General features: G+C 40.9%; 1 protein-coding gene across 1 annotated transcript in view; it reads right to left on the minus strand.

Moving 5' to 3' along the window:
• gys2 (glycogen synthase 2) overlaps positions 1-16123 on the minus strand; it is a gene marked incomplete at both ends in the record, with an annotated part of 43650 nt that extends 27527 nt beyond the window's left edge. Inside the window, 4 exons of the mRNA XM_080051078.1 lie at positions 10625-10810; positions 12412-12603; positions 13745-13926; positions 16000-16123. Of these exons, the coding sequence (XP_079907204.1) occupies positions 10625-10810; positions 12412-12603; positions 13745-13926; positions 16000-16123 (684 nt within the window). The remainder of the gene's footprint in view (positions 1-10624; positions 10811-12411; positions 12604-13744; positions 13927-15999) is intronic.
• Positions 16124-22873: the final 6750 nt, after the last annotated feature.

The following is a 22873-nucleotide window of genomic DNA, read 5'->3' on the forward strand; positions in this document are numbered from 1 at the left end:
CAAGCTGTCACTGCATCAATACCAAGTTCAACATATGTGTTCCCTCTTACATCAATTCAAATACAATGACAGAATTTTATCTTATAAACCACAAAAACCTGGAGGACATTAACAACACCTGAACTCCTCATCCTGCTGCCTTGACATTCTGCCCACAGGCTTCTTTAAAACTGTTTTTAGCTGTATGGCCTCAGATGTTCTACAAATTGTCAACATGTCCCTTCAGACAGGTGTATTCCCACAGGCCCTGAAAACAGCAGTCATCAAGCCACTCCTAAAAAAGAACAATCTAGATACATCACTCGTGAAAAATTATAGGCCCATATCTAACCTACCATTTTTAAGTAAAATCATTGAAAAAGCTGTTTATCAACAGCTAAATAACTACTTAGCAAAGAACAACTGCTTTGATGTTTTCCAGTCAGGATTTCGACAACACCACAGCACTGAGACTGCTCTGGTTAAAGAGGACCTATTATACTACTTTTCTGGTCTTAATTTCTTGTTTTACACTGCTATAGAGCAACCTGACACGAATCACATCACAAAAAACTATGTAGATTTTCGGGAAGCTCTTTCTCTTATTTTGGCGATCCAGCACGTCCTGTCAACACTTGAGTGTGTGTGCTTCGGCAATCTCCGCTCCCTCCGCCTGTGCATCGGCCATCTCCGCTACCCTCCCCCCCCCTCCTGGAAACCCCACTCCGTTGTGATTGGTTACCTTCCTTCCGGAACACTTTCAGTGGCGGGAAGCGCGAGCATGGACCTATAAGGGCGCGAGGCAGACGCGAACAGGGAAGTGACAGCATTACCATACATGGAAACATCCGCGTGGTCACGTCACAAATTTTTATGCGACGTCACAAATTATGAAAGGGTAGACCGCTTTGAAGACGTGACTTCTCGACTGGCTAGAATAGTGTTTAGTGCTCTGCACAGACACCCCAGACGGTCAGCAGGGAATACGTCGAAATGCATGTAAGTCATTATTTGATAATTTAGTATGGTTAAGCATGACTATGAATCATCATAACAACGTTTATAGGTCATAAAAGTCCAAAAGCATCATAGGTCCTCTTTAAGGTCCTCAATGACATCCATTTAAACACAGACAGTGGCAAAAGTTCTGTCTTAGTTTTACTGGATCTCAGTGCCACTTTTGACACAGTTGACCACAGCATATTACTAGATCGACTAGCAAACTGGGTTGGACTTTCTGGAACTGTACTAAGCTGGTTTGAATCCTACTTAAAGGATAGAGACTACTATGTGTCAATAGGCAATTTCACATCTGAGCGGACAAATATTGAATGCGGAGTTCCCCAAGGTTCCATTCTTGGGCCTCTTCTGTTTAACATCTACATGCTCCCACTAGCTCAGATTATGAATAAAAACAAATTATGCTACCATAATTATGCAGACGACACACACATTTACATAACCATATCACCAGGAGACTACAGTCCGATACAGGCACTGAGTAAGTGCATTGAACAAATCAATGATTGGATGTGCCAAAATTTCCTTCAATTAAACGACAAAACTGAAGTAATTGTCTTTGGTGCCAAAGATGAACAATTAAAAGTCAGCGCACAGCTTACATCCGTTATGTTAGAAACCACACCCCAAGCCAGAAATCTTGGTGTAATCGTAGACTCCGACTTGAATTTCAAGAAACACATTAAATCAATTAATAAATCAGCCTACTACCACCTAAAAAACATATCAAGAATTAAAGGGCTTATGTCTCAGCAAGATTTAGAAAAACTTATCCATGCATTTATCTTTAGTAGACTTGACTACTGTAACAGTGTCCTTGCTGGCCTTCCAAAAAAATCTATCAGACAGCTTCAGCTAATTCAGAACGCTGCTGCTCGAGTCCTCACTAGGACCAAAAAAGTGGATCACATCACCCCAGTTCTGAGGTCTTTACACTGGCTTCCTGTCACTCAAAGAATTGATTTCAAAATACTGATGTTGGTTTATAAAGCACTAAATGGTTTAGGGCCAAAATACATTACTGATATGTTGATACGTTATGAACCGTCCAGAGCCCTTAGGTCGTCTGGGACAGGTCTACTTACAGTCCCTAGAGTTAGGACTAAACAAGGAGAAGCAGCTTTTAGTTATTATGCACCAAAAATCTGGAACAAACTCCCAGAAAACTTGAGGTCTGCTGTAACTCTCAGTTCTTTTAAATCGAGTCTGAAGACTTTTTTGTTTCCATTTTAACCTGCAATTTTTATTTTATTTGCTTCTTTTATTAGCTTTTAAATGTTTTATAATGTGTCTCCATTTTAACCTGCAATTTTTATTTTATTTGCTTCTTTTATTTGCTTTTAAATGTTTTATAATGTGTTTTATGTATTCTAATCTTGCCCCTGTAAAGCACTTTGAGTGGCCTTGTGTCTGAATTGTGCTATATAAATAAACTTGCCTTGCTCTGGTTTCCCTAAAACCACACAGCAATTAGACACTAGCTATTGGTTTCATTATAGTTTTTTTCGATCGCTAAACCACAGTGGGCACAACTGTAGCTCAATGTGCAAAACTCTAACTACAGTCTGCACTACCAACAGTCACTGGAGCTGAACAGTTCACTTCACCTGCAAAATAGGCTCAGTGCAGCAAACACTATGAATTGTCCACACACTGTCAGTCAGAATATGCTCTGAGTACAAACACTAGCATCAAACACCAATACACAAATTTCAAACTTTTAATCTTTACAGTTTGAATAATTTGAGTTATTTCACACAAATTACATAATATTTTCTTTGATGAAAGGGTGAAATTCTTTCACATGAAATAGTTTATTTTATAACATACCAGTTTTTTAGGAAAACAAAAATAAATGAAAATCTGAAGCTTGCTTCAATAGATACACATTTTGTATATTTTATTGAAAACATTTCCAAATGTAGTATTTATCTGTGTAAATATTCTATAATTGTAATACAGAAATCTATCCTGTAATGTTGTCATTTACTGTAAGGAAAGGCAACTCTAAGCTGTTTGTTTGCTGGAAACTCCGTATTACAGATGCAACTTTAGATTTTTGCAGATTGGGTTGCACTCTCAACCCTGCCTCTCTCAATGAGAGACCATGATTCACAACAGGGTCTATCAGTGTAGCCCTTACTGTATTTCATCAGACATTACAGCTCTATGTCTTCCTCCACACATCCACACTCTCACTGCCACTCTTCTCCCTCCCACAACCTTCATTGGTCCATTTCCAAAAAAAAAATATATTTTTGAGCTTTCCCTTTATACTGTAAATGTTCACTAACAAGTCTAAAACAAGACATCTTAGTGTTTCAGTTGAAATTGCAATCTGCAGTGTTTGAAATGCATTCATTCTGTTTTGAATGTGTGGTTTACAGTTGTGGCAGTAGTGTGTTAGTGTTTGAAAAAAAGGGCTGGAAATCCACAGTGTTGTGCAGGCTGTGGTTAAGCCATGAGATAGGTGTGCAGAGTTTTGAAAATTGTGTTTAATCAATGAAAAACGAGCTAGAGTTTGGTCCGAATGAACCGTTACTGTGCATACTGTTGTTAGAGTTGTGCACTTGTCGTTCCAGTTGTGCCCACTGTGGTTTAGCAATCGAAAAAAACTGTAATAAGAATTTGTAACATCTATAATCTCATTCTATCGTCAAGCAGGACTTGGGTTCGGGTGGAGGGCGCCGGGTTACATATTATAGCAATAAGAACCAAACTATTAGGTGTCATAAAAAAAGTAATAACTTCAAAAACAACAACAGTTCAATAAACATATTCAAATTCAAATGTCTGCCTATACCTCTTGTCATTTACTGTCACCATATACCTCAGACTGAAGTCACTTTCACTTCAGTTTTCTTTGTTTCACACAAAACAAAGAAAACAGTTTGTTCTTTTGCAGCTTGTTATTTCTTGTGAAATCCACTTGCATCATCAAAACAATCATTCTTCGTTACAATCATGAACCAAAATTCTTAGTTCTTACTTAGTGGATACAGTAGGCTTATTTGATTGTAACATAACCAGTTAACTCTCAAAAGCTTCTTGGTGACCCTAACCCTGTCCCAAATATTGTGGCTTTATTGTTTGAAAGTTACTCCAACCACATCATCCAAACACAAATGCATTTAAATTTTAAATGAAGGAGTGTCATACCTGGAGAAGGTGACACGAGCCATAAAGACGACAAAAAACATGGCTGTTGTGGTTTCTGGTTCAGCTTTGCAGGGCAGGCATGTCATTTCAAAGTATAATGCTGTCAGTAGTATTTGTGACTTTGTTTGGGCTCTTTTTCTTTGGCCTGTACATTTCAAAACATTGTCTGTCATTGCCTGTGGCCTATTTTCCCTCTTCTTCATTGTGGTTCATTGGCCTGATAACTGAACAGGGAGGTGCACAGACATTTCGGTGGGCAGGCGCAATAAAAAGAAAAGGTGCATTAACCACAGCAACATGCACTATTCCCACCCTGATGATGTCACAACGCTGCCACCCATAATCAGTAAATTTGTTCATAACATGGCATATCATGTTGGATTTTTTTTTTAAATTTCAATGAAAAAAAAAACTGAAAGAAAAACGTAATTATCTGCATCAGAAATTGCATATTTGTAAGTTGCCCTGCATGAAGGAACACTTTTCAATGCTAATTAAACTAGCTTGATTGCTTGATTACTAATTTCTACTGATGAACTGACCTTTTTTTATTATCAAATAAAAAAGTCAGTGTTGTTTCATAATTAAAAAAGTGCATAACTTAGTGAGTCAAGTTGCAAAGTTAATTTGAGAGGGGGCTTCATACTGAGTAGCTACTTTCTACATTTTTAAATCATATTTTTGTGGATACTAGTAAACATTTATATCTTACAGTTTTTGCAGAATGCTTGCATGTTACATGTTGCAGACTTTGGCCCACTGTGTGAATAGGACAAAGCACATGGAGATAAATCTCTAACTTATACGGCAAAATTAAACTCTTGAAACAAAACCTAACAATCGCATTTCAAAACTGTAGTAACTCTAATGTTGTCAGGTATTGATCTTCATCTCTTATCTATTGGAAGAGTTTATGATGACTGCACGTATTACAGTTTTTACCTAATGCTTAAACACTAATAGTGGTTGCTATGCCCAAAGCATCACAACCTCTAACTTTGGTGACCATGCCCTAAACACAAGCACCAACCCTATAAACACAATAAGTGCTTTGCACTGTGTTTGACATTCTCCAACACACTTCTTGCAAAACACTACACACTGTTTTTCACATAAGACACATTGTTCGAAAATGAAATCTCCTGCATTCATTGGGAAAACACATCTATGTAAAATACAAAACACAACTAAAATTGGAAAAGCACACAGACTCACACACATGAAAAATAAAAAATATAGCTAATACACTCAACAAAAATATAAACGCAACACTTTTGTTTTTGCTCCCATTTTTCATGAGATGGACTTAAAGATCTAAAATTCATTCCAGATACACAATATTACCATTTCACATTTCAAATGTGTGATAGTGAGCACTTCTGCTTTGCTGAGATAATCCATCCCACCTCACAGGTGTGCCACATCAAGATGCTGATCTGACATCATGATTAGTGCACAGGTGTACCTTAGACTGTCCACAATAAAAGGCCACCCTGAAATGTGCAGTTTTGTCTCACAGCAAAATGCCACAGATGCCACAAGCATTGAGGGAGCGTGCAATTGACCTTTGGCTCAGTCCCCGCTAAGCCCCGCCCCCGAATGCAAATAAACCAATAGCGTTTAACTACTAACGACCCAGGATCCAGACTCGGACATTCTCAGCATCTATCTCCATAGAGAACCATTGGAGCCTGCGACACTTTTGTTGTTTTCTTGGCTTTATTAATTGTTAAAGATGCAAAAATGGCCAAACGATGTGCCTGGGGCACATGCAACAGCGCTAAGTGATTACGCCAGCTGCTCTCATTCACGTCGTTACCCCCGCGGATTTTAAAGTCAACATTGCAGCTGCTGTCAGTGCCCGCAGATATTTCAGACTGGAGGAAATTTAACAAGTTGGATTATATTTTAAAAAGGGAAAGAATGAATAGCAAGAGAAAGGCCTGCGCCAGCCTTGGACGGTTTACAACAGCGAAAAGGACCAACAATGTACGAGCGTTTCAAACGGACAGGTAGCCTAAATGAACGGAAGGATGCTAGCTAGCTGTGCTGTCAGTCAGACTGTCACTGGATGATAACTATCAGCTTGCTTCTTTCTACAGCCAGGGAATCAGATTGGTGAGTCAGAAACTATTTTGGGGTTTATTTAATAATCAGTTTGGATGAATTGATGCCGAGTGCAAGCCATGATGCTTTTTATATTCAATTGAGCAGTTGTGTTTTCATTGTTGCTGATGGTCAAACAGTTGGAGCTGTGCAATAATCAAGGATAAAGAGATGGTTTAATTCTGATGCTGGACATAGCCTGTATGCTACTGGTACTTTATCTATTAAGATTTAGTTTATGGAGGTGCCCAGTTAGATTTCCTACAGAACAGTGCGTGCTGTCTTTTATTTTGAAAGCTAAACAGAAGAAGCCTAGTAGCGTAAATCGGCGAAGGTTTGACTTGTTCCCCTGCGTACTTCCCGGCCCTTGATGTGAGAGACGAGTCCGTTTAGTTGATGGATGAGATGTTTTATCATTTAGAGAAAACTACAGTACGCACAAACAGAACCTGCAGTCACTGTCGTGTCATTTCATATACGTCTGGTCTGTGTGTGTATGTGTGAGAGAGAGCTGCCATATTGTAAACAAGCAGTCAGCTGCGACAACTTGTCCGAGTTAGCAACAGTAACTAAGGAGGGCGGGGCTTAGCCAAAGGTCAATTGGCATGCTGACAGCAGGAATGTCAACCAGATCTGTTGCTCGTGCATTGAATGTTCATTTCTCCACCATAAGCCGTCTCCAAAGGCGTTTCAGAGAATATGGCAGTACATCCAACCGGCCTCACAACCGCAGACCACGTGTAACCACACCAGCCCTGGACCTCCACATCCAGCAGGTTCACCTCCAAGATCGTCTGAGACCAGCCACTGAGACAGCTGCTGAAACAATTGGTTTGCATAACCAAACAATTTCTGCACAAACTGTCAGAAACCATCTCAGGGAAGCTCAACTGCATGCTCGTCGTCCTCATCGGGGTCTTGACCTGACTCCAGCTCGTAGCTGTAACAGACTTGAGTGGGCAAATGCTCACATTCGATGGCGTCTGGCACGTTTGAGAGGTGTTCTCTTCACGGATGAATCTCGGTTTACATTGTTCAGGGCAGATGGCAGACAGCGTGTGTGGCGTTGTGTGGGTGAGCGCTTTGCTGATGTCAATGTTGTGGATCGAGTGGCCCATGGTGGTGGTGGGGTTATGGTATGGGCAGGCATCTGTTATGGACGAAGAACACAGGTGCATTTTATTGATGGCATTTTAAATGCACAGAGATACCGTGATGAGATCCTGAGGCCCATTGTTGTGCCATACATCCATGAACATCACCTCACGTTTCAGCAAGATAATGCACGGCCCCATGTTGCAAAGATCTGTACACAATTCTTGGAAGCTGAAAATGTCCCAGTTCTTGCATGGCTAGCATACTCACCGGACATGTCACCCATTGAGCATGTTTGGGATGTGCTTGACCGGCGTATACGACAGCGTACACCACTTCCCACTAATATCCAGCAACTTCGCACAGCCATTGAAGAGGAGTGGACCAACATTCCACAGGCCACAATTGACAATCTGATAAACTCTATGCGAAGAAGATGTGTTGCACTGCATGAGGCAAATGGTGGTCACACCAGATACTGACTGGTTCTGAGTCCCCAGACCCCCAATAAAGCAAAAAAATGCACATTTCAGGGTGGCCTTTAATTGTGGACAGTCTAAGGCACACCTGTGCACTAATCATGATGTCACATCAGCATCTTGATGTGGCACACCTGTGAGGTGGGATGGATTATCTCAGCAAAGCAGAAGTGCTCACTATCACACATTTAGACAGATTTGTGAACAATGTTTGAGAGAAATGGTAATATTGTGTATCTGGAATGAATTTTAGATCTTTAAGTCCATCTCATGAAAAATGGGAGCAAAAACAAAAGTGTTGCGTTTATATTTTTGTTAAGTGTAGCTGCCAAAATAATTGGTCTCCCCACACCCACACTGTCAGAACTGAATCTCAAGGCCATCTCACGCATTGCATCCACAATAGCACACGACAACTCACACCCACTCAACTGCCACTTCACTGTCATGCCCTCCGGACGCAGGTACAGGTCCCTGTTGTGCTGGAGGGCTCGCTATGGTAAAAGCCTGGTACCTGCAGCCATAGCAGCCCTCAACAAAAGGCCAAGATAAATCACCCCAGTCCCACCCTGTTTATATATCCTGTATGTATGTTTACTTTGTTTCTGTCTATTGTCTGTCGGCGTGCAGCCCATAAATGTACATGTGATGTGAAAAAGAATTTCCCCTTGGGGACAATAAAGTCTAAAGTCTAAAGTCTAAACCTGTGGACTAGCTCTCAATGCTAAAATTGTTGAGGAATAACTTTGTAAAGCGCCATGAATTACAGCTCTTTATAAATGCAGCCAATTTAATCAATACAACTTCTGGCTGCGCATTGCTGGCTGCACTTACTACATTGAAATAAAAAAAATATATATACTGTAGGTAGAAATATATGTAGAAATTCCAAAAAGCACTTTGTATTTGTAATAGCTTTTAGAGAATACGTTTTATGGTGTATATTCTGACCTTAAAGAGATCCTATTTTACTACTTTTCTGGTCTTCATTTATTGTTAAAAACTGCTATAGAGCAACCTGACACGAATCACATCACAAAAAACTATGTAGATTTTCGGGACACTCTTCCTCTTACCCTAGGGAGCACAGCAGTCTCTCTCTACACACTGCTTTGAGCTTCTCCGCCCCTCCCCCCCTGCTGCAAACCCCACTCCGTTGTGATTGGTTACCTTCCTTCCAGCGGCAGGAAATTTTCCAGGAAGGTGGGGGCATGCAGCCGGAGCTTGCCTGAGCAGCATTACCATACATGGAAACATGACAGAAACGACCCGAGCGTGACAGAGAAAACCCGGAAATTTGAACAAGTTCGGCTCGACCGGCTGCCATAGTGTTTAGTGCTCTGCATAGCCACCCCAGACGGTCAGCAGGGTCCAGGAATACGTCGAAATGCATGTACGTAATTATTTGATACTCTAGTATGGTTAAACATGACTATAAATCATTATAACAACGTTTATAGGTCATAAAAGTCAAAAAGTATCATAGGTCCTCTTTAAAGTATGAGGGGGCGTTGACTTGAAGGCAATTCAGTTGAACGAGAAGGTGGTTCAGAAGTGAGTGCACATTTCATAATACATGGGGGTTACTGTTCATTTGTTCACCACAGCCACATCTGTTAAACAGCCAGCAAGTAGACTAACCGAAGTAGTGGCGATACAAAACAATATGTATTGGTCACACCAGAGACAATCAGAACCCTGTCATATTCCAACAATCTGGCAACAAGGATTGTTAAAACTCCAATTTTTGACACACTGGTCTGTATACCAAATCAGTTTGGACTTTCTCCAATCTCCTAGGGGAGGAGCCCGGCCCCGTCTGTTAGTGGAAGGCAGCCCCTGATTCATGTAGTCATAATCTAGCCTCCAGTCAGACCAGACCCTCCCCACTTTCCGTGCGTTGATGAAAGGCAGCCTCTGGTTGGTTCTTGTAGTCGTTGATGTCACATGGATCGATGAATAAGCTTGTGAGATATGGCTGGTCTCTCGAGGCTAGATTGACATCTACATGAACCAGTCAGAATCTGCCTTCCACTATGATGGACACACGCTAGGTCAGAACGCGGGTCCTGAATGTCCTGGTCCGGCTCCTCCCCACTGAGATTGGATAAAGTCCAGACTGATCTGTGGGAGAGCAACCAATGTGAAGCTCAGAGTTCAGGCTAGGGAGTGCTGTTGTACTGTAGTATCAGTATGGCTGGGACTTAATAGGCACAAGGCCACAGGCCAATTGCAGAAGATAATCACAAGTTATACAACAGTTCTTCAAGTTACACCCATAAATTACCAGTTATAGTCAACAACATAATATGATTTGTTTGTTTATAACACAAATAGAACACATAGAACATTAGCAGGCTTCCTATGACCAATGCACCCTAAAAATCACCAGAGAAAGACACACGCTCCGATCTGTCTGGGTGATCGTCTCAAGATCCACTGCACAATCCAAACCCCATGCTTCATTTAACCAAATGTATGAGTTTAATTCTGCAAGGGGGAAGTCATGCAATAAAGCCCAAAAACTGCGTTCACTGCGTCTGGATGCTGGATGGATGATATGTCTGCTGCTCTCACACACCAAGCGGTGATTAGAACAGCTATAAAGTGTCTTCCTTCTTAACCCAAATCACTCCAATGCTTCATGTTTGCAACTGAAAGTCCCTCTACAAAACTGCCTCCATATGTGTAAATGATAATGATAATAATGTGGCAATAGCCTGCTTGGTGTCTACATGTTAGAGTATTTAGCAGAGACAGTATATCCATGTCTGGTCACTTCCTACCTTGTCAAGGTTGTTGTAGAAGTCAGCGTTCCCGGCACAGAGGTAGCGGCCCAGCAGGGTGGCGTGTGTGGTAAAGATAGTTGCCATGGGGATCTTGCGGGCACGAGAGAGAATGAGCCCCGGGCCGGCCTGCCACTCATGGAAATGAGCAATGATGTGGGGCTTGTCTCCCAGCTGATCTGTTAACTGAAACACAACAGAGGAGTGGGAGTGGGAAACTAGTAGTGTTTAGTAGTAGTAGCAAATTCTAACATCTTCAGCCACAGATGACAGGAAGCAGGAAGTCAGCTTGTTGTGTGCGCCATACACAAGGCTGTGCTTAAATATCCATACGGCAATATATTGTGATATTTATTTTCGTGATATCTGTATCGTATCGTCAGCTCCAGTATTGATATTTTAGAGGAAATAAGTTCAGGTTTGACAAGTTGTGAACTACAACCTCCACTCAGGTAGATGTCACAGTACAGCCGATTGCCTAGAATTGCCGGGTTTTGAATTTGAATTAAAATTTGCGCTTAATTATCGATATAATGTGATGTACTAAGACCACCCAGATATTATACAGCAACTTGTATTTCAGCTGTATATACATTTACATTGGACGGTTTGGAATATTGCAATATATCACAATATGCATTGAATCGTTGTATATCGCAATACATTGTGATACAATGCATATTGTGCAATATTGCATATTGCGACAACGTTCAATGTAAATGTAAAAACAGCTGAAATTTTAGTTGCTGTATTGTTGTGTATCGTGAAGTCCTTGTTAACACACAGTAGGGCTGTCCTCGACTAAGACTCCTGCTTATTGATCCATATTCTCATCAGTGAGACTACCGTGTTGATTTATAAACGCACAATAAAGGCCTCTATACACATGATGGCTTTGCGCTGGCTGTGCCATTATATGCAAACAGAAGGGGCGGCCCGGCCGAATCTCAGGGGTACAGGATTACACGTGCCGCGATCACACATATGTTGTTGTTTAAACAACATAGGTTATAAACACTGCAACCCTTGGTGTGGCACACCGCTTGGATCCCCCCTACCCAGCTTAACATTTGATGACTTATACCTGAGATCAAGCGCATAGTTGTTATGTAAAGGCAGCTTAAGGAGATTTATTAAAATATTTGTATTAACAGTCATATCAATAGGCTGACCTTTATACCAAAATAGGTTATGCATAATGATTTATTGGGAGAAACCAAGGAATTCCATGTACAATCAGACATTCAGCACCCCAAAATGGCCGGAATAGAATGATCATTGTTTCATAAACACATTTTGCAACTGTGAGATTTGCAGTGGAATCAGGCTCCTCCCTAGCCTGGTTCTACCAGACCATCGTACTTCATTTCATTTGTACAGAAGGTCTGGAACTGCTCTATTGACAAACGTTCACTCACTTGGAGGCGGGTCTGTCTGTTAAAGTTTAAAACTATTTGATCTGCCCAGTGCCACTCTGGATAGGCCAACCAATCGCATAACGTTTGGTCATGACGTATGACATGAGCCGGCTTCTCACTTCAACTGAAACTGGCGTGCGACTTCGACGTCATCGTTCTCAGCCACTCGCTCTGTTCGCTGATTGGACCACAAGAAAATCTGTTCGAGCAGGAATCCATGAATACATCGCAGCCCCAGACTGACTACTGAAGTGAAATTAAAATTTAGCGGAAGTAGGTAGGCGGGCGGAGCCAGGCTAGCTCCTCCCACCGAATGTTCAAATTGTTGACTTTTCGATGTCATCCCTAATACACAGCCCAGCAGCTGACCTCTTTGAAGAACCATGTGATGAGTGAGCCCAGGATGAGCGCGTCGTTGGCCTCTCTGTCGTGGTAGGGCAGCCCGATGCTGCAGCTCTGCCACAGGTCTCCCTTCCAGCGATCCAGGTTCCAGGCTGCAGAGCTGATGTCAAACAGGATGACATAGGGGCTGCCCTCAATCAGCCAGCGCCCAAAATGAACCTGCAGCAGCAACAGCAGCAGAGGAAGCCCAATTACTATTTTAAAAAAAATCAATTTTCAAAATCAGATTTCACGTGACGTGACTCTCTACATTGGAGACATACTATTGTCACTTTTCTGGCCAGTAAAAGCGGCAGAATAAGTTCTCAGTGTCTTTACATCAATGAGAAAGAAAGACCGACATACAGAAGTTGTTTGGTAAAAGTCTTAGTGATACATTTAAAACTCTACTGAAGGAACACATGGAGTTAACAAGGAGAAAAATATCATTAACAACATTTGTTTCTTCAATATTTTATTGATGTATTTATAAGACTTATAATGACCATCTTAAATGTCATGACATTAGATTACATCCAAACAAGCCATTATTGTGGTAGCAGTATTGCATTAAATGAAATATTGTTGATATATATATATTATAGTACGATAATTGCAGTACGATAATTCTTGAAGAAGACGGGATACTGTTATTATGACAGCTGTATATGATATATACAGTATAATGAGACCATAAAAGATAGATGCCTTGTACATCAGGGTGTATGACTCCCTCTAGTGGCCATAGGTTAGTGGAGGGTGAGCCAGACTGCGGTGGTGCTAACCATTAACAGACAGTACACAGTGACACTGTGCCAATGGAGACATGAACATGAACTTGATGCATGCTCAGCATTACACACAGAAAACAGATTACATTGATTTATCTTAGTAGTGGAAGCAGCAGTGGTTATGTTGGTATTATTCAAGTAGCAGCTATAACGCCAGTAGTACAACTAGAAGATGTTTAACTTCACAGAATCACTTGTTCTGTGTGAGCATTAAAAAACAATGAACTTGAGTTAGATCATTCTGATTAGATTATTATTCTGATTATTCTTTTTATTGTTGTTGTTATTTTCATTGTTGTTATTATTATTATTATTATTGCCAAAGGAAACTTGGACATGTGGACAGGAAGAGGTAAGGTTCCAGCTACCAACTCCAAGATTAATGGATGACCCGTTCCACATTAAATCACCTTTTAATCCGAATTATAGAAATCATAGTAAAACCAAGACAGTCCAGTGAATGCATTAGACATTGAGATGTGAATGTATTATGCTAGTTATTACAGTCTGTCACACTGACTGTGTCCTACCTGACAGCCGTTGTGTATGAGAGCGTCCATAGCCTTCCTGATGGCAGGGTTTGGAGGCTCACAGCCCTCCACCTGGCTCTTGAAGTTGTGTTCAAAGTACGGCCCCATCAGGAAGTAGTTCTCCCCCCATTCATCCACAGTGATCTTGGCCTTGGTCTGGATCACTGTGTAGATTCCCCCAACTGCAGGGAGAGGAAAAAACTTCTCTTAAGACATTTTTTTTTCATATGTTCTGTTTTTTTACATTTAAATATTAACATCTTTGTCAAAGATTAGGCACAGGGTGATTTAAACGTGTGACCAGGTTACACAGGTTATTTGGATGGGTTCATGGTGCATGCATAAAATCAAATCAAAAAAAGGATATGAAAAAGTATTAACACGTCATTTAATCAAATCAATCCGTTCGATTTCCATTGATATGTCCTGTTGATATGTCCTGTTGATATGTCCTGTTGATATGTCCTGTTTATATGTCCTGTTTATATGTCCTGTTGATATGTCCTGTTGACATGTCCTGTTGATATGTCCTGTTGATATGTCCTGTTTATATGTCCTGTTGATATGTCCTGTTGATATGTCCTGTTTATATGTCCTGTTGATATGTCCTGTTGACATGTCCTGTTGACATGTCCTGTTGATATGTCCTGTTGATATGTCCTGTTTATATGTCCTGTTGATATGTCCTGTTTATATGTCCTGTTGATATGTCCTGTTTATATGTCCTGTTTATATGTCCTGTTTATATGTCCTGTTTATATGTCCTGTTGATATGTCCTGTTGACATGTCCTGTTGATATGTCCTGTTGATATGTCCTGTTGATATGTCCTGTTGATATGTCCTGTTGATATGTCCTGTTGATATGTCCTGTTTTCAACATTGCATTGTGTCCTGACGTTACCCATTTTTTTTAAACATTAAATCTAGTTTCCCAGTTACTCCCATGTAACCACCTAATCACTTGAACAAACACTTACAGTATAACCGTTGAAAAGGTCTGTTCAATTCTGGACGATGATAAGACTGCTCTAGCTCTGTGCAAAGGCTGTGCTTATCCTATGTTTATTCAATTTAAATGTTCCAATGTTCCTGAGGTAAATGGGATATATTTCGCACACATCAAATTCTATTTTGTTACAGACCAAAACAATGCGGGAGTGTTTTTCACAGTCTCTTATTTGGAAAAACAAAAAGACAAATATTGATCAGCGACACATACTGACGTCTAAACTGCATCAGAGAGCAGCTGTTATGTAAGAGCTGAGCCAACAGCACTCTGAACCATAACCTCCACACTGTTTGACAACCCCACCATGCACTGCAGCAAAGCAGAGACACTCTTATTCACATCTGTCCACATGTTCTGCTTTCTGTCAAAATGATTGCACAGGGGAAATATTGAACATGCAGATAACAAAGGTGCAGGTTCTGCTGCAAGTTTACCGGAAGAAAAGTCAAATGAATAACGGGTATGTGAGAGGCTCACATGGAAGCTACTAGATCAACGTGAAAGACAGATCAAAGATACATCTAAAGTAACTTCTAACCTGTGCCCTCAGTCAACACTTGTAGTTCAAATATACACCACAGGAATATGACATAACCGTACCAACCTACCCTTTAGATTATTGTAGAAATGTCATTTTCACTGGCAGACCATTCATACCTAGCGTCATAGTATCGGGTTAGGGTCACGACCTCAGCATCAGTCAAGTCATGTTATTGCAAAAAAAAAAAAAACTTCCTTATTCCTGTAGACACAATCTATGCTCATATAATTATTCTTATGTGTTGAGACAAGGTGACAAAGCAACACTTCAAGACATGTTTTGACATCTCACGTTTAATTGATTGAGCACGCTTGTGCTCTGTCAAAATACTCCTTTGTGATGTCATGCTTTATGCTGATGATTTAATAATTGACGCAAATGAGCGTGTGAGGCTTATACATCCAAAGAAACAGCGGCTCCACTTTCACTACTGTTTAATGGTTAGCTCTTTAAAGTGAGCACACCCTGTCTCTAGCGCAACACATTTCAATATTTGATCTACAAGGGGCAGAGAGGCACAGTTCACACGTTTACACCAAATAATACCACCAGTAGTGCCCAACAGACAGGACATGCAGTAAAATTAAATGAACTGTGTGTTTGCTTCATGTATCCTGAAATGTTCAAATGTAATATTTCATATTTCAAGTCATGCCTATCTCAAGGATGAATCCATTCAAACATCCTGATCCTAAGCCTTGTACCTTTGTTGGTGACCTCCCAGGCCACCTCAAAGAGCAGCAGGTCCTCCACAGGCAGCTGGTCGTCCTCCCAGGCCGGCAGCAGCCCACTCAGAGAGGACATGGACAGGGAACGGGACAGAGGCATGGTGCCACTCCTGGAGCTCCAACACACACACACACAGACACACACTGGTAGAAACAACTAACTGGAGCTCCAACAAGCACACGCTGGAGGATACAACTAATGCAGACTGAGAGGGGACAGACCTACAGAACACTACAGGACTAGATAAAAGGGAGGATGGGGGCAAAGAGCTGAGGCTGACCTGAGGCCAGCAGGAAAGGATATTTACCTTACACACACACACACACACACACACACACACACACACACACACACACACACACACACACACACACACACACACACACACACATGCACCAGGGTTAAAGGTTTGGTGGAGTTCTGTGTGACAAACTGCAGGAGATTGTGAAATGTAGATGAATGGGCAGGTTAGGGTCATGGACATATAAAGGTTAGGGTTAGGGCCATGAGGAAGCCCAGTGCAAGAATATTCTCTAGGGATGTCATTATGGCTATTTATCCAGTCATAATTTTAAGCATCATTACTCTAGCATGTTGAACATGTATTGCCTTTATTTTATTATTTCTTGTTGAGTTTGACGGACAATGCTCAATAATCAACAGAAAAGGGTGCAACTAAAATAAATCATTACTAAGGGACATATACATGCATTTCCATGTTAACCTTTGCCAGGTGTGACCAGGGCATAAAACACATAATTTATTATGTAAAAATCCATATACCTAGCCTAATATACAGTATAATGAATATGTATTATATATTGACACTTCACCATTGAGATGGACAAGAAACATAGGGAGAGCGTAAGGAGGGGAAGACATTGGAGGATGTTACTGTTCCACATATCTGGCTAGACAACCAGGCCAGTAAGACACAGTTACTTAATGCTTAAGCTTTAAAACACTTGTCTGTCTGTCTGTTTGAGCTTATAAATCATTAAGTAAGCAGTTATTAAGGGTATGCTTACTTAATGCTTATTGAACATTAACTAACAGTTAATTAAAAGTACTCTTATTGTCCAGAGTTACCATTCTATTTTAAAGATCAGGCACAAGCATCATACATTGCTGCTGATATGTTCTTGTTACATTGCTGTCTTTATTCATTGATGCAACATGAATTTATAGTAAAGCCTAGTGGTGGACCAGTAAGACTACACGCAGACAGATCTGCAAATGATTGATAATGGAATTGAATTGGAAAGTTATGCTGAAAACAACTACCGGCACCAAAGGTGAGACATAGCTTGGACTCATATTTTGGTCTTTTTGCTCTAGAAACTATTTGGCTGAGAATGGCTATAGACAAAACCTGCTGATGCTCAGACCTTCCTAACACCATAGTGTGGGCCATGCCATAAAACTGCCGTTGTCTGTTAGACAAGAGAAGACTATCCAGTCGACTGTGCAAGGTATGTGCGTGTTAACACATTTCAACATTGTGATGTTGTCTAAACAAAATAAAATCTATGTTGTTATTTGAACTAACCGAAAATACAAACCAAAAATGGTAACACTGATATGCTCACATACTGTTCAACTGAATACACAGGGAGTATAATACTGCTGGCCTTGGTATCAATAGTACAACGTGTAGCACATTAACGTTGATGTTCACTCCCTCTCTGCATTATGACATATGAATTGAATTTCACACAAGTCTAGCTGGAAACGTAGAATCAACAGTTTTCTAGAAACAGCTCAGTAAAGCATTGAGCCGCTGCTCTTTTTGCATCAGTAAATGGAACCTAGATTACACATCCTCTTTTCAGTCATTTATCTGATTTTCATGACTTCACCGTTTGGTTTTTATGTTTTCCACCATGAATACGAAGTACAATATTGCCTTGTGTCCAATGATCCTGGCAGCAGACTGGGCTGTCAACATTTCCCAGAAAAGCTAATGAATGATGCATTTCAGCACCTGGAGCGGCAGACAGCTCCGCAATTTACAGCTCAGAGACGCAGAGGGCTGTGGTTGGCTGAGCTGAAAGAGCACAAGGTCACCTTGCCGGAGGTATAAAACAGGCCTGGTAGGAGTGAATGTGTTCGTAGGTTTAACATAAACACATCGATATACACTGTTTGTACACACAGAGGAGTGTTAAGATGAGGCTTGTTGCTGTGGTGCTGGTGTGTGGGCTGATGGTCGCTCAGGAAGGACACGCTGGATCTGACTCTACACATAGGACACAACCAACAGGTGGGAAACACATCACACCCAACTACAACATCAACTAAGGTTTACACATTCAAAAGTTATTTATTAACTTGAATCCAATTATGTACTGCTGCAAGGCCACAAGGCTACATTCACCCAAGTGCTAGAATGTCATTTTGAGGTGCTTGAACTTAGCTTGAATATATTCTAGTACATTTATTTTACAGCTATAGTTACTTTGCTCATTATTGTTTTACATACAAAATATATCAAGCCTATGCAATCTGACATGTTATAGATAACACTCCTTAGCCTTATCTTAACAAGATCTTAGAAATTCAGATATCTGGCTAACCACACATCCTAACGTCTTTATTTAAAACTAGCATATTTTTTAAGTGCTTGATAATACGTAAATATTTTATTTACAAACATTAATGTCTTAATTATGTTATAAAGTCCTAATGCAATTTGGTTGTGGTTAAAAAACACTACAGTCCTTATTTATTAATTGTTTAAATGCTTAAATGTAAAACATTGGATTACAATCTCAGTGAGTAGCCTACAGTACAGGATGGGTCTTCACCCATATTAGGTTAACCCATCATAGAGAAATTAGATTCAGTCCCACCTTCACAGTGGCAACAATTAAACAATGTTAGCCTACATCAGAATGAATCAGTAATAATAATCCAATCAAATGTAATACATAGTGAAAGTAGCCTAATCCTTTAATAATTTATTCAGTAATTATTATTTTTTCTGGTCCTTACTGGCGAATTACTTGACCTACTTAATTTATTTTTTATTTTTTATATAGGATATATTTCCAGACTTTGTGAATCTGAAATAAAAATAAAAGTGAAACTAAAATCCCAGTTTGACTGTATGTTTGCCGCTGTCTCCTCAGGCCCACTCGTGACTTCCGTGCGGAGGAGGGGTGCAGCGTTGCGGGCGGAGGACACCGTCCCATGTCTGTCCCTCAGAGAATATGACGAACAGCTGCTGTGCAACGACCGCAGGACCAAATTCAACTTCAACCCCTTCGGTCTCCGCTTTGGGAAACGCTACAACGGCTACATTTACAGAAGAGCCGTTAATAAAGCAAGGACACATAAGTTATCGCCCCTTTCTCTCTTCTCGCGAGAACTGGAGGTGCCTACCTGAAACAGATGTGTCTTCCTCTGGACGTGTGTCCCATTGGGGATAAATGTATTTTCATGTGTATAAGAAAGGCCGTCCGATGAAATCATGTTTCTCTAAATAAAACTTTTGTACCTACCCATTTAATGTGAAATTCTTTTTTATAACATAAACAACAATTCACAAGATAGATAGATAGATTATATATAGGCTATAGTTATTAAATAATAAATAAGGCACTGAAGATTGCACAGTCAGGCACAAAGGCATAGTGATAATGAACTTATTCATAATAATAATGCTGATATTAATATTGATAACATAGTTGTATATAATAAATATAGTGTAGCAGCAGCATCATATCATATATAATAACAATAAAAGCAATCATAACAAAAGTAGTAATAATAATAGTAACATAAGGGCTGTCAAACGATTAACATTTTTAATCAGATTAATCACAGGGTTGCTGTGGATTAATCATGATTAATCACCATTAATTCTACCATTCGAAATATGCTGAAAAATTCAAATTTTCTCTGTATATTGATGTAACTGAAAAATGAATGACAGAAGGTGGATATATACATTTAGAATTTGTTTTTTTATTCATGGAAAATCCAAATGATTGTGTTAATACTGAAAATAAATGAAAATCAAACTGAAGCTTAGGCCTACCTTGCCAACATTTGCCACACCTCTGAAATATATAGATATATAGAATGGCAATTATTTGGTGAATCAATGGATGAATGTGTTATTAATTCCATATGTGAATGACATTAAATTCAATCATTTCTGGTCTGGTTTTGCATTCCTGAATACAAGTCAAGTCAAGTCAAGTCAAGTTTATTTATAAAGCACATTTAAAACGACAGCAGCCGACCAAAGTGCTGTACAGGCAGAATAAGATAAAAAACATAGGCAAGACAGAGACAAAATCACACCAGGGGAAAAAAGAAAAAACACGCATAAAATCATTAAAAACTAAATTTAAAAATGAAATAGAAATATCAATAAGAAAGTCAGAAAATATGCCATAATCAAGGGGGGAATGCCAGGGAGAAGAGGTGTGTTTTCAGTGACGATTTGAAAATGTGAACAGACTGTAATGATTTAATGTGGATGGGGAGGTTGTTCCAAAGTCTGGGGGCAGCTGCGGCAAAGGCCCTATCACCTCGGGTCTTAAGTCTGGTTTTTGGAACCTTGAGCAGCAGTTGGTCGGAGGAACGTAGGGATCTGGAAGGGGTATGCATCTGTAAGAGCTCACTGAGGTAAGGGGGGGCCAGGCCATTCAGGGCTTTAAAGACAATTAAGAGAAGTTTAAAATCAATTCTGAAGCTGACAGGCAGCCAGTGAAGTGAGTGAATACAACTTGATTGCAGTCCACGGTGTGTGTGTGTGTGTGTGTGTGTGTGTGTGTGTGTGTGTGTGTGTGTGTGTGTGCCTGTGTGTGTGTGTGTGTGTGTGCGCGTGTGTGCGTGCATGTGCGTGTGTGTGCATGTAAAATCAGCCCACGTCCTGGGAAACAGTTAATTTGTGCCAGAAAGCTGAAGTTGATGTCACTTAATAGTCACACACTCTGCAGTGGCGTGCACAGGTAGACAGTAGGTGGTGCTATAGTACCTGCCCTTTGCCCCCTGAACCAATCAAGTGCCCCTTTGAAATAAAATAATAATTTGAAAGTCCCTTTTTTTTTTAACATTGTATGTGGCCCATGCTGACATGATCATCTATAAATGCTCCAGGAATAAAAGCAGCAGTGCACAGCTGAAAGGGCGTTACATGTCATGTGCACCGGCCCCAACAACATCGATGACCTTCCCATCCAACGTAGTCTTTGATTGTCCTGGAACATGCGAGCAGACACCTTCACATTCCGGATTGAAGACGACCAGAAGCCATTCACTCGCAGAGGGGTGCAGCTGTCCACAGTAAGTAGCCTCTATGACCCCCTAGGGTTTGTTGCACCCGTTTCTGTTGACGGAAGGCTCACCACGCAGGCAGAGGATTGAGTCTCACCACTCACAAAACACATGGAGATCGAGTGGACAAGATGGAAAGAGTCGCTTCAAGACCTACAGGATCTCCAGATAGCTTGTCCATACACATCCGTCTCTACCGCAGGTGCACAGGAAAGATAACTCTGTCTTTTTGCAGATGCATTGGTGAAAACTTTCACAGCTGTGGCCTACATTAAGTTGACGAGCCACGAAAACCAACCTGAGGTTGGCTTTGTCTTTGGGATGGCAAAGCTGGTTCTTCAACATGACCTAACTATCCAAATACTAGAACTGTGCGCTGTTTTACTTGCTTTTACAAGCTGATAGTTGGAGAGATGGATGTCACATTTGACAACATGGCATACTATACAGATAGAAATGTTGTCCTGGGATACATCCACAACCAGTGGAGGAGATTCTGTGTTTGTGCATAACAGGGTTCGTCCGTTACGTCCGTTAAGACCTAAACTCATCCGACGTTGGATCTGCTGCTCCAGCCCTCTTACACACGTGGCTCACTGGGCCAGACTTTCTCAAGAGTGAATACTTGTCCATGTCTGAACCTGAATGGAGCTACGACCTCATTGATCCTTCCTCTGTCTCTGAAGTACGTCCCCAGGTATGTAGTATCACACATGCAGCCATAGGTATGGTTCATCCTCAACACTTTAAACACGTCTGTAAGTTCAGCATTCTCGTCACAGCAGTCGCACACCTGATCTATGTAGCACTCTCCTTCACCCGCCCTGTACCAGGTGATTGCCAAGGGTGCTACATCTGTCTTCCTACAGAGGAAGAGCTGGCGACAGCCAAAGTGTGCATTGTGAGGAGCATTCAGAACCAGTGCTATAAAGAAGAGCTGAAATGCATACCCACAGGCTCCCCCATTCCACCCTCCGGCAGCATCTGGAAGTTGCATGACCAACTTCTGAGAGTAGGAGGACGCATAGCACAGTCAAGTCTGGCCCATGAAGTTCTCACTAAACTAATGTCCGAGGTAGCTGCAGGTATGAACGCGAGACCACTCATCCCAGTATCATCAGATCTGGAATCGCCTCTCATCCTGACCAGCAATGCTCATGATCCTTAAAACAGGCTCTATTGCTCCTCCTCCTTCTGGCCATTTTGATAAAGCACATCTCTTCAATAAAAAAGGTCGAAATACCAAAAACAACAAAAACAACATGGCCATTATAAAAAAACATGGCCATTATAACCAAGACGTTAAGTTGAAGTGGAAGTCGTCAAAGGTGAAACCAAAAGGATTTTCTTGCGACCTGTTCTCCAAAGAATGATTCTGTTAATTAATGTGGAGTCCTGAAAGACCCCAAGCCGGGAGTGTTCTGCCCCTGGCATTGAAAGTGTATCTTGGTTGTAATGTGTGTAGCAAAGGTGCGTGTACCTTTAAGAGGGAATGCTATAAGGGAGGGGCTGCAAAGTGACAGGGAGTCATGAGCACGTCTTTCATGTACAAAGCATCCA

This window comes from Ammodytes marinus (assembly GCF_949987685.1).
Source record: "Ammodytes marinus genome assembly, chromosome: 22".
NCBI lineage: Eukaryota > Metazoa > Chordata > Actinopteri > Uranoscopiformes > Ammodytidae > Ammodytes > Ammodytes marinus.